Source organism: Artibeus jamaicensis, unplaced genomic scaffold (genome assembly GCF_021234435.1).
Source record: "Artibeus jamaicensis isolate MK-2021 breed Jamaican fruit bat unplaced genomic scaffold, CSHL_Jam_final contig_867, whole genome shotgun sequence".
NCBI lineage: Eukaryota > Metazoa > Chordata > Mammalia > Chiroptera > Phyllostomidae > Artibeus > Artibeus jamaicensis.
Window position 1 is genome coordinate 604562 of NW_026521995.1, and position 13641 is coordinate 618202.

At 40.0% G+C, this 13641-nt stretch overlaps 1 protein-coding gene across 12 annotated transcripts in view; it reads left to right on the forward strand.

Annotated features, from left to right (window-relative positions):
- CACNB2 (calcium voltage-gated channel auxiliary subunit beta 2) overlaps window positions 1-13641 on the forward strand; it is a 332982-nt gene that overhangs the window by 221588 nt on the left and 97753 nt on the right. For 9 of the 12 annotated variants that reach the window (XM_037158293.2, XM_037158291.2, XM_037158289.2 and 6 more), the window contains one exon: window positions 4338-4457. In XM_037158293.2, the coding sequence (XP_037014188.2) occupies window positions 4338-4457 (120 nt within the window). Of the gene's footprint in view, window positions 1-3110; window positions 3532-4337; window positions 4458-13641 lie in introns of those variants that run through there. The other 3 variants (XM_037158294.2, XM_037158295.2, XM_053673500.1) reach the window with 1 other exon arrangement.

A 13641-nucleotide genomic window follows, 5' to 3' on the forward strand; every position in this document is an offset into this window, starting at 1 on the left:
GGTTGCAAACCTGGTCCCCAGCAGGCGGTATGTGAGAGGCAACCAACCGACATTTCCCTAGCACATGTTTCTCTCCCTCTCTTTCTCCTTCCCTTTCCCCCCTCTAAAAATAAATAAACAAATTTTTAAAGAGTCACTCCTGAGTAAGTATAACTCTCATTCTTTTGGCTTTAAAAGAGAAAGCACAAGAACATTCAAAACAAATGGTGCTGGGAGTATGTACAACCATTTCACAGCAGAGTATGACATCAACAAAGCAAACTTTACAAATACCAAAGGAAAAAAAATGCTAAAGGAAAAGGATGATCATTTTTGTGCCAAACTTACATAAAAGTGTTTGGGGAAAAAAACAGAAATTGAAGACTAGGTAAAGGCATAAATTAAACTCATTAAGTTAAAATTTCTAAAAAGCAAAGAAAACATAATTTGAGTGTGGGTTCTGAGGTTAAAAGTAGAAGATTCTGGATGAGACATTAGGTGCTAGTTGTATTCTACAACCCTACAATGAGGAATGAGAACATTAAAATGTAGAAAAGGAAATGTGGGTAGTTGAACATGTGATGTATCTGCAAGGACAAATGCTACAAAAGACCAGTTAATCACATTGTAGGAACTCAAGAGATCAAGGGTACATCTTGTAATGAACCTGTTCTGGAGTTAATGGAAATGACTGCCAGCTGTTCCTGACTAAAGACAACTTGAAGCAGAATGACCTAGAAAGTCCATATGGTACCAAAGGCAAAGCGTAATTAGATACATTACTTTAGACTGCAAAGACCCGCACTCCCAGAAGGAAGGAGATTAATTGTAACACTCATGTTGGGAGGGTGACTTTGAAAATTTCAGGGACTCCAGAGGCTCCAAGATGCTGCTATTTGATAGTGGTTACTAGTGGTGGGAAGATACAAAGTGACCTTACTTGTGTCTTTCCCTTTCTACCACAGGCATGTGTAACTTCTATAATGAAAAATATTTTGGAAGTATGTACTATTACAGAGGCAAGTTGTGGAGGTAACGTGGCTTCTTCTATAAGCTCCACTAAACAGTTTATAACTACAGTTCACAGTCATACCTCATGTTCTAAAAGGGTAGTATAGTCTTGCAAATATTCCAAAGATCATTGCCAAAAGTCAATGTAGAAGATTTAAAAAAACAATGAATTATATAAACCTGGAAATAGATCTCAAAATGACCAGGCAATTGAAAGCTACGTCTTAGCCAAGAGCACGTGTACATGTATGCATGGCCCACGGACACAGATGACAGTGTAGTGTGGGCGCGGGTCGGGGACACTGGGTGTAGGGGCAAAAGGGGAGAACATGGGGGACATCTGTAATAGTGACAACAATCAAAATAATGTTTAGAAGACAAAATTTTTTAAAGTTATGTCTGATTATTGGCAGTAATCTTATTCTGTTTAAAAGGAAAGACTGCATACATTGTGCGTGTTAATACTTTTCCTCCTATTATGGGCTTCTGTATGACAGAAACTTCATGTCCTCACTGAGGCGTAACCTGAACTTTTAGCAGGGTGATTGGGTCTAAAACATCAGCAAGGGGCGTGTGGGCCCTGGCGCTTCCTGGGCTTCACTGTGCTCCTTGGCATGTGTCCCTGTGCCACCTGCTGTAGGAAACGCCCCGGGAGGGTGAAGAATGCTGTCGCATGTGTCGACAGACTCATCAACTTTGAAAATTTTACTGGAACAAAAAATTGGAATGCATTTTGTATCTTCCATGCATTTTACATCCACTTCATAACAATATGAGTAATCTTTTTATTAATTTGTGTAATGATGGCATACTGAAGGTGCACTCCATCTATTACTTTTATACTCAAACTCCCATCCCACTGTACTTCCTAACATTTATGTTGCGAAGACTGCGGTTAGCCCACAGTTGGAAGGGTAAAAGAAGAAAGGAAGAAAGGAAGGGCAGACAAGTAAGGGGGAAGGGAATTTAAGGGGAAAAAGGGGGAGGGATTTGGAGGAACAAATAGGAAAGACACAGGGACAAGAACTGAGGCCCGTGGAAATGGGAGGGAGGTGCGGAGCACGGGGCGGGGGGGGGGGGCCGGGATGGGAGAAATAGACAAAAAACTGTACTTGAAAAATAACTAAATAAAATTTAAAAAAAAAGAAAAGTAAGGGGGAATTTTTAAAGAATGCCTTTCTTTCATTTACATAAGATTTTACAAAATAGTTCCTCCACCATACTCAAACAAAAATGAAGCTTAGAATGCATCGACAGAATTATGTTTAAGAAACCTGAAAGTGTTTATTTCTTTATACACAAACTTACAATGTGTAATTCCACTAGTACAGGAAATTAATAATGTAAGTATATTTCCTTCTCAAACTTCAGTCGCCTTATTTATAAGAAAACTTTGTACTAAACTGTTCCACGAATCCTAACTTGAGCTAACAAGCCAACCAAGCTTTGGATCTTCATAATTGTTGTTATAACAATTTGCACTGTTATATATTCCAGTAAATTTATTTGAAGCAGTAGTTTCTCAGTTGGAGAAGCAGTTCAAAGTCATTTTGAGCTCCATTAAACTCATTGCTTGGAGCTGTGACTACTTTTATATCCTAATTAAGTGAGAAAATTTCCCTCTCCCATCTTGTTTGGGAAGTCACAGCATTCAGGAGCAGTATGCTATTATGGTTGATGAGCATTATTTGATTTTTGTATCCAGTACTGCATACAATATTATTGTCTGTGAATTGTCTTGTGGCATATATTAGACTTTCTGTAAGCAGGTAATGGACAGGGATCATTAAATGAAAAGATTATATGCTGTGTCTGAGAGAATGCTTTATCTGAAACAAACATGACAAACTGACCTTGTGCCTGTTACTATAGAACCCAGAACCTTTCCAGCTGTTCACACGTTGAATGCAAATGGCAATTTGACATAGACTAACGGTGTGTGTGATGTGAGCATCCGCATGAAAAGGCTACCTATGGAGCATGCCCAGTGGAGTGAGTGCGTCCTCCGCCCTCCCCCTCCAGATCTCTGAAGATAAGGCTTGAACTTTGCACTTGCAAATGTCACTGCATACGTTTTGCAATAGGCTTTTTTTTTTTTAAAGGTTCTCTCACAACTAATTTCCTTTAACAACCCAAGAGCAGGAAAGAGAATCTTCTGGGTAGTTAGATGAATTGAGTTTAGAACGAGTTGGTGCCTGTTTTTCAGTGCACTTGAAGTGTTCTTTATTTTTAAAGCAATATAAAGCATTCGAGTGTTTGTTTTCCCCTTCGGAATGGGAAAATAAGAATCTCTTTGGATTGGAATCCTCCGGGGTAGGGAGTGAACGCCCCAGAGGCAGAAAGGGAGCGAGAAAAGGGGCTTGCCCCGAGCATGGATGGGGAAGGAGCAGAGGTTGTTCTGCAGGGCTCAGCGCGCACTGAAGATCTGTGCCCGGGGCTGCAGCTGCGGATGGGAAAGGCGCTGCCTGGCTAATGAAGGCCACCTGGATTAGGCTTCTGAAAAGAGCCAAGGGAGGAAGGCTGAAGAATTCTGATATCTGTGTAAGCTCCAGGGCTTTCGTCTGGGGAGACGTTATTTTGCCTTTGCTTTTTGCTATCATTGCAGTGAGTGCTGGCACGGGTTCCCTCATTTAGTAATATGATCCGGGTGCGAGAGAGGGAGCCAGGGAGAGTCCTGTAATTTTCTGAGATCCTTTTCCAGTGTTGTGATTTATTGCCGAAGTAGATATCCCGGGCAGTGTTTTCTGTAGACAGGTGTTATATATCTATTTAAAGGTAATGCAAAAATGTGTTGCTTAAATATTGAGCGGAGCTGACTGCTGTTGTTTTACGTTTTGTCAAAGAAGGTATCAGGTGAATAAAAAGGCACAAAAGGATGCTTAAGATTAAACTGGCAGCTTTCCTTCTGATGGTGACATTTGGGGGAGTTCAAGTTTATAACTCGTTTTACTTTTTGTGTGTTTTTTATTAGTGGTATCTTCTTTCTAGTTGTAAATACTTGCTTTAGCGTGTGGGTTGTTCTTGCGGCTATCCTTGAAACCCATCTGTGCACTTCAGCCCTGCACTGCACCACGGAGCTGGTTGAAATATAAAGGGACTTGCTCTGGCTTCTGAAAAGGACAGTAACGGGAACTTAAGGCTCGGGGAGGCACAACTACCCTAGTGAATGATCTGCTTGCAAACCAGAGCATGATTTTTCTAGATGGTTTTCCACGAGATGGATTATTTTCTCCTCTTTTCAGGAACTTGTAGCAAAACCCAGGAAGCTAAATGTAGTGTTGGTGAAACATTTCCAATGCAAATGTCATAGATGGAACATATTTTAAAATGGAAACGTTCCTTCCCAGGGTTCGGCAGACTCCTACACCAGCCGTCCATCCGATTCAGATGTGTCTCTGGAGGAAGACCGGGAGGCAGTGCGCAGAGAAGCAGAGCGACAGGCCCAGGCCCAGTTGGAAAAAGCAAAGGTAAAATTATTTTCCCCCACCCAGCTCTTCCTCTGCCTGTTGTGCTTGTGCGGGGTCCGTGATGGACCACCTGCGGGAGTTTCTCCCAAAATGTATGTTTGGGTCCTTACAGCATTTTAATGTCTGGTTTAAAAGAGGTACAAGATGATAGGAACAAGTGTGGAGGACACATGGACAAGAACTAAGGGGGTTGGAAATGGGAGGGAGGTGGAGAGCACTGGGGAGGTGGGCTGGGTTGGGAGTAAAAGACAAAAAACTGTACTTGAATAACAATTAAAATAAATTAAATTAAAAAATTAAAGAGGTACAAGAAATGAGCTTATTCCTTTGGTAGAAAAAGGAAGTGTGATACATGAATGGTCTTGGCTTTTATGTTATTTTATGATCCAAGTAACGTGTTTCCATGGTGGATGTTTTAGACACAGAAGGACCCTTAGTTATACAAAGAGAAAAAACTGGATCTAATGTCAAAATGATTTCTCTTTATTTTTCCAGCAAACCATTTCTCTGTTTAAAAAAAACCAAACTTTCTTCAAGTTTATGTTTATTTTTGGTATTTATTTGAATAATCTTTCTCCCAAATTTTATTTCATAGGTGTTTTATGGTAATGTTTTCTTATATTTTAAAAAATGGGTCATATTATACCTTTCAAAAATAAAGCTTCAAAGGATTTTATTAATTGAACACACTGCTTCCTTGGGGGCATTTCTTTTCCATCCCATAATAATAACGTGCATATATATGGCACCGGGGACTGGATATAAGATATGAAATCTATAAGCAGAGAATTTAGCTGAGACCGTATTAGATTTCACCAATTGTCAGGATTCGGACGCTGTTACCCATGGAGTCATTTGAATAGCCACTATTTCTCAACTGTGGATTGTCATTCAATTTTAAGCTACTCTGGTGTGTGTGATACTCTGAAACTTTTAAATGGAACATATTTTAACACGATTGTTGGTTTTCTTTTGGAAAAAAAATTACTGCTTTGGAAAAAGTATTGTGTTGGTCTTGCTAAAAAATCAACGGTAACATTAGACTATTTCCTCCGGCTGCTGCATCTCTGAGATGAGTAAAATCTTTGTGTGTTGCTATGGGAATCGTGGCTTGGAGATTCGGTTTGAAAGCATGGGCCGCCCTTATGTAATATTCATGACCTCAAGCACAGCTGCCACAGTGGTTGACAGAGACACTGCCAGGAGGCCATGACTCTTCAAAAGCAGTGTTTCCATACTTCAGAACAGTGTCCTCACCCCAGCAGGCAGGGACGTCATCTCCAGGTGCAACAGTCTTAACTGAAAGACAACCCACACACAGCAGGAGCAGGGAGCTGATGAAGCAAGATGAGGCCCGGTTGTTATCAGTTCATCTGCTCTACCAACGTTAATCATTTAAAACGTCATGATGTGACAATGTGGATGAAACTGGAGGACATCATGCTCCGTGAATTAGGCTGGTCACAGAAGGACAAGCAGGGTTTGATTCCACTCATATGAGGTATCTAAAGTAGTCAGACTCGTACTGGAGAGAGAGTAGAGTGGTGGTTGCCAGGGACTGCAGAAGGAAGAAGCGGTGAGTTGCTGTTCAATAGAACATTTCAGTTATGCAAGAAGAGTAAGTTCTAGAGACCTGCTGTACGGAACTGTGCCTGGAGTTAACAGCACTGTACTACACACTTAAAAATTTATTAAAAGAGTAGATCTCTTGTTAAATGTTCTTACTACAGTAAAATTATGAAGATGAAGTTAAACAATGAAGAAAATTAAATAATGAGTGTGTATCTAGTGAAGTTAATTCCCACAAGTTGGCAGTGTAGCTAGTAAATATTGTAGTTTAGAAGCTGAATTCTACATTGTACATTTTGTACCAGGGTGCAAAGAGAAGGGTTTAAAAAATAGTTTGTATTTCAGAAACAGGAGTGTTTCATTTGCACTAATTTATCCATGCGATTTTCAAATACTAAAATAAAACAGTTTCTCAGATTTATAGCACGTCATCATGCAACCCAAGGTCTTGCCAGTTTGGTTTTGGAAGTCTCCAGTTGCCTGACTGGGACCTTTCTGTCCATGACTGCTGCAAGTCCTGAGTTAGGTGATGCAGCTTCACAGGACTTGTAAATATCTTTCAAACCAACGTGGATGAAAATATTGGTCCTTAGTCAGACCAGGTGCCTGTTACTTGTCATAGAGATTTTTTAAAAAGTCTATAGTTACCAATAGCATTGAAGATAAAAGAAAATGAAGAGAATTGAAAACAAAGGCAAAGATAATTGAAGGGCTACTTCCTATGTTTAGTGAATATAGTTTATTTACGTCAATTTTTCTTTAAAATTAGATCAGTATCTTAAAACTTTGATGTATTCAAATGAGTTACACTTGGGTAGGTGTGAGTTTTAAAGTTCTGAAAAAAGATAAGACTAGGATTTAAGTTTATGTTAAAATCGTAGTTTGGTAAGTATGGTTTATTAATTTTAATATCCTTGATATTGGAAGAGGGATTATAGACTGCTCATTCATTAGAATATTTTTATCTATTCTCTTCCACCATGCCTTTATATCATCGTGCTTTTTTGAGATCCATTTAAAAATGAACACTTAAAGTTGAAAAATACTTATGTGTGTCATTTAATTTTAGATAGTTTAAAAGACTGCACATCTATTTTGTTTATTGGTTTGAGAGAGAGAGAGAGAGAGAAAGAGACATTGATTTGCTGTTTCACTTATTCACTCATTCATTGGTTGGCTCTTGTATGTGCCCTGACTGGGGGTCTAACCTGCAACCTTGGCATGTGGAGTGACACTCTAACTAACTGATACCTGGCCAGGGTGCACATCCATTTCAAAAGAATCAAAAATCTTATAGATTTATTTGCTAATCATCATAGCATCTGTCAAACAAAGATTTTGTAAGTGGGTGCTTTAATTCACCCTGCAGGTCATGTGTAACAAGTCTTCTGCGAATGCCTGGAGTAAACCTCTTGGTACTTGCAGATCCCAGCCCTCTGTAAATGTGAACTACTTTACCACTAATTGCTTCAAGAATACACCTTTGAGAGAAGGTGATTGGCAAGTAGTGAAACTAGAGATACGGCCTTTCGAAATTAAGTGCCCTACAGAAGTTTATGTAACCAGGTACCCTGTGCTTCCGGTAAAACAACGCAGTACTCTTCATTACCCTTTGTTATGGCCTTCTCTTAAACTAGTAAACTTCACAGTGAGCAGATCCTATGTTAGTTTTGAGGCAAATAGATATCAGCTAACATGACCTTGTTTTTTTGTTGTTTTTGTTTAATTTGACCTTTTCAGACCCCCAGTGCACGTTTCGATCCTGTTCTGTTTTGCCGTACTTTGCATATCTTGCCCTATTTTAGTTGGAGTTCTTTGATTCTGCCTTAAAGACAAGTAGTATGTGAACTTAATTTATTCCCACATTGATCTTTAAAAAAAAATCTTGAGATATAATTCACTCATTCAAAGTGTGTAATTCAGGACTTTTTAATATATTCAAAGTGTTGTACAACCATCACTATGATCAATTTCAGAACATTTTCATTATCCCCACCTCAAAGAAATACCACGTTCTAAATTAGCAGTCACTCCGCATTTTTTCCAATTCCCTTAGCCCTAGGCAACCACTAGTTAACTTTGTCTCTACAGATTTGTCTCTTCTGGATATTCCATATAAATGGACAAACACAGTAGGTGGGCTCTGAGACTGACTATTGTCACTTACACACTGTTTTCAGGATTCATCCGTGCTCTGGCATGTATCAGTACTTCAGCCCTTTTTATTGCCAAATAATATTTTAGTTTATGGATGTGTCACAGTTCATGTGTTCACTTATCATCTGGTGGACATCTGGATAGTGTCCACCTTTTAGTTATGAATAATACTGTTATGAGCATGTTTGTACAGGTTTTTGTGTGAACATATGTTTTCACTTCTCATATGTGTGTACGCAGGAGTGAAGTTGCTGGGTCATATGATCATTTTTTTAACCTGAAAGAATATTTTTTTCCTCCTGACTCCCCCAAAATGATCCTTTCTGCCCTGACCATGGGGTCTCTGAGACAGGAAATCTGTACATGGAAGGGACTTGCAGGAGATGAAATAGCTTCGGAGCTGTAGTCTTTGTACAATGGATTAACATTAATTTTGAAGTCCATCGTCATCTTATCAGTGAATATCTACCATATTAAAGCACTTGTGTTCGACGTCACAGTTGCTGAGTAGAGAGGCTGAAAGGACAGAGCCCCAAAAAAGAAACTGGCTAACCTTTGCCTGGAGAAAGCCCATATTGTTGGTTTAGGGAGAAGAGATTGGCCATAAATCATGCTACTTAGAGTAGTGTAGAAGTGCCCTACCAGAGCAGAGGGGTCTGTGAGGCACGCAGGAAAAGACTGCACCCTGCTGGCAGGAACAGGACACCCTTCCTGGGGAAGGCGGTGGGTGGCTTAAAACTAGACTTCACAGGATGGACAAATGAAGTTTAGGTTATGAAGTAGAAGGGAATGGAGAAGAGGGAAGTGCCTCCAAGGCCTACTAAGTAATGTAAGTGAAGGCCAATGTAAGGAAATGCTTGGCAACAAAAAATATGGAATCTTCTAGAGACATGTTACTTTTTTGAGATCTTGCCAACTTGAAATCTATCCTCTCAAAAGGATGGGTATAGCACAATGAAAACATTTCCTTCAGATTTTGAAGACAACATCTCTGAATTAGTTTTTGGTCCTTGAATGTTGTTTTAAATTTTATCTAATATACTAAGAATTGCTCTCCCATGGGTATTTTGAATGTGCCTTTGATATGAGTCTTATTATATATAATTCCTGGCTTCCCATACATATGTTCATTGTGACATGCCAGTCACTTCAGTTCTGGAAAGTGACTTCCTTTGGTGGGGGAATGGGGTGTGATTTTCCCCACTGTGTTTGCCTCTTGTTCTGGTTCTCTAATGTGTCAGGTGTTTGATTAGGGCTTTCTTTTCCTTTTCCCCCTACTTATACCTCTGTCTTATTATTCTACTACCTGAATCTTATCCCACTTCTAACCCATCTATTGGAATTTTTTTACTGAAAATTTCTCATGCTCGAGAACTTGCTTCTCATCTCCGCTTTCATAGATCCCTACTCTAATTCCATGGGTGTAATATTTTCCCTTATCTCTCTGCCTCTCTTTTTTTGAGATTTCTGAACTATCCCTGGTTTTTAACTTTTTAAAACTCAATTTTATTTTTACACCCTGGAGACTTTTTTCAGACGTTCGATTTCTGGCTGTCCGTTCAGAATTAAGAGCAAGGCATCGTAGGGCTGACCGGCAGCTCTGAGAGCAGCCACAGGCTTCCTGACTGTTGGTCTTTTGTAGGGTAATTGGTTGTGGTGGCCCGGGGGGGGGGGTCCTTTCTTCCAGTCTGGTCGGTGTCCCCAGAGAAGAGTCCTCAACTGCCCTCCTCACTCCAGTTGGCATCCTCACTTTTTCTGTTCTGTTAAATACCGCTGTTGACCGTTTTCTTCATTTGACATTTTGATCTATTCTCATTTCATTTTCTGTGTTTTACATCTGTGGGTTCATACTTTTTGAAAAATTTTTTCAGGAGAAAGCATGTGTTCAGTTGACCATGTTTTATTTCCCACATTATCAATAAACATACTATGAAAGAGAAAAATAATGCTTCTCATAACCAGACATGGGGGAAATCCTACCCAAATGGAAATATTTTCCTAAGTAGCCTTTTCAGAAGAAGGAAGACACACAAATGTGTTTGTTCACCTTCAACTCAAAGATGAATTTTTTATTTAAAAAAATGTTAAACATGTTTTTACAAATGGGTCTTATTAAGAAAATGCTGTTGGAGGTAGGAGAAAAATATATGTTTTTGACTGTATCACATACTTTCTTCAACCCACAAGAAAACTGTTGGAGAGACTCTAAAGAACATGTGCTAAACTAAATGGTGACCCACAGGACAAAAATTCATTTAATTGGTAAAAGATAAAATCCAGCAGAGAAACCTCATAACAGAAAACACAAAGTACGGCAGGCATTCCTACAAAAATATTTTAGGCTAACATTAGTTTCCCATCATTGATTTCGATGTTGTCTTTTAACTTTTGCATTGAAAACATGTCAGTTCTCTTCTGCCCATAGCAGTTGCCTTCCAAACAGAATTACAAAACTGGCTGAACATCTTTAACTTCCAGCAACATAGGTTCGTTTATCGGTCAAATACACAGTAGCTTAGATTATGTTGTTTCCTACCTGTAAGAAATAAAAAGAGTGTGCAAGCTCCTTAAACCTGGGTTAGCTTCTAAATTAACTCATAAGTATGACTGGGTAGGTATGGTCACATCCACTGATCTCCAATGTTAGTTGACAATTATAGTCACAATGATAATAACATGTTGCATGACTGTGGCTCATTACACACAATTTGAAAGACATGAAAGGAAAAGGAATAGCTTTGTATCTTTATAACATTTTGAAATACTTTCAAGCACTTTTCTGATTATATGCCATACCTACAGCATTGGTCTCTCCCTATACTATCTTTCACATCAGACAAGTCCTCATTCATTCCTTGTTAGCTTTTGCCACAGAACAAACTGCTCTCAGTTTTAGCGGCTTAAAGTCACCACCATTTTTACTTAGGTCACAATTCTCTTCCATTAATCAGTGACCAGCTGGCAGGTGAGCTGGTGACCAGGCAATCTTGGGTGGCCTCTGCAGGTTGGCAGCTGTCCGCTCGGGTGTCTCATTCTGTTTAGGATGGCCTCTCATCCCCCAGCAGGCTGTCTGGCTCACCCTCACGCTGGTTTTGGTTACAAGAACATCAAGCCAGAACAGTGCACAATATTCAGGTCTCTTCTTGTGTCTTGTGTGCTAATGTCTGTTGGCCAAAGCAAGCCATCTGGCTGATCTCACCGTGTGCAAGGGAACTACCAAGGCATCCCTGCAATTGTCACAGCCATTTTTTGTTAGCAGCCTGCCACGCCCGTCTTCTACCACTTTGGAAGAGGAAACTGGTGTCCTTACATTTTGAAACAAACACTCCTGTCTTCCCCCTCATCCCATCTTTCCCTTCCTGTTAATGTCAAACTTTATTGCCCCAGGCTTCATCCTGATTCCATTTCTTCCCAGTTTCCTTGAAACTGATTTCTGTTGCTCTCTCTCTACTGATGGTCTCTAGCGACTTTCTAAATAAGTTCACTGGCTTTTTATTAAGCATTCCTATGACTTCTCTGCAAGCCTTGCCTTGTTATTCTTCTCTAGTGAGTTAATTTTGTCTTGCAGGTGCTAGCGACAACATAAGCCTGTTTCTATTACTTCTCTTGTTGTTCCTTTTCGGTCTTTTCTGCTGCTGCTTTTAGTGCCCCCCACCCCCCGGAGTCTGGAAGCCTGTCCAACCCACTGTTCAGACTCTGACCTCCTGACTTTGATTGGTTATCATACTGATGGGTTCCTCAAGAGTTGCTGCAGAGGCAAAGGGGTGCCAACCGGATGAGTCCTGTGTATTTCTCCTGGATTCAGCCAAAGCAGCTCTCTCCGTTCATTTGATCTATTAGGACTTCCATGTAAGTTTTTCTTTGAATATAGAGCCTCGTTTCCATAACGAGTTTAAAACCCACTGCTCTGTTTCCCTTTACTATCTCCTCTTCCTCACAGCTTCCCCTTTGTCTGTGCTTCTGCCCCAGACCCCTCTGTCTGTTGTTAGTATCTCACATCTTTCCCTTTCTGGCTTCCAGTCAGTTCTGACATCCATTTAAAATTGAGCTCCCCATTTTTTTTCTTCAAACCCTTTCTTCTCTACGTTTTCCTATGTCTGTCAGTGTTGGCTTTATCCTCTCAAGCTTGAAGCCTTAGTCTAGTGATTGGCAAGTTTCTTTCTGTAAAGGGTCAGAGAAAATATTTTAGATGTCACAGGTCATTTTCTGTCACAGCTACTCAACTCAGAGAAACCTGGGTTCAGATTCCATCTCTGCTGTGGGGGCTGGTTGGTAGATCATTTGATAAGTTACGTGTGAAGCCCCATTGTGGCTCCAGGGGTGAGTGCATTAGATGGCACGTGTCCGGCTCAGGGTTCCCAGTCGGGGGACTGGCATGGGCAGTGGCAGCCGGAACTCCTGACTTCAAGTTCTGTGTCTAACAGGGAGCTTGTCTTAGAAGTTATGAAACCACTGTTTTCATTTCTTCTTTTGTTGCGTAGGGTCACTATCGTATTGGAGTGACTTGTTTTAGACTTGGTGATGAGTGCTATATGGCAGATCTGCCATATCCAGTGGGTGCTGACCTGAGTGGGGCGAGACTGGCACTGACTCTGTGACTCGGTCATCACAACAGCTCACTGCATTGGGTCAGATTGCACCCTCGTCCATCCCTGTGACTACGGCACATATCCTGTCTCCTGAACTAGGCTTTTCCCCTCAAAAGTCAAGGCATTGACTTGACTTTCTCCCTGGACCAGATTCCTGCCTCAGTTTATCAAGAATAAGTTAGTACATTTTCTTGTTCTTGTCACATGCTATCTTCTGAATAACACTTGAATATTTTAGGAATAAAACTACATATTGTTCTCTGTTTCTTTATAGTTATATTTATCTTGACAGCTTACCTACTAATAAGTCTTAAGTTTCTGATGGATTATAGTTTCATGTTTTAAAGAGAGCCTGCGATATTCTAATTAAACACTCTCTTCCAGTGGATTTATAGTTTTTATTAATGGAAGTACTAGAGGGCTGAGGTTTGCCCCCATTTAAAACTGCACTCTTGTCTAGGAACCCTTATAAGGACTGTTAACATGATATAGACTTCTGGCTATTTCAAAACCATAAATGGATTGGGGAGAATTATTATAAACTTTGCAGCTCCAGTTTTTTTTTTTGTCTTAGAGAGCTATCACTTAACAACTTTATTGTATTATTATAAACACAGCTATAAATACATGATTCTTCCATTCCTTTTTCTCTACCAGATGTGAATGGGGAAAAACACAAAACCTCTGTGCACAGCTGAATACAGTCAACCTCTCTGTGTTCCTGAGTTTCTGCCCCACAAACAGCTAAATGACAGATGTCAAAAACTGTGGAAGAGTAGACTTTATTCAGTTAACAAACATTTGATGAGTGGTATTGTGCTATGGAGCTGGGAGCTAAGTGAAGAGAAATTAAAGAAGTGTTAGATGCA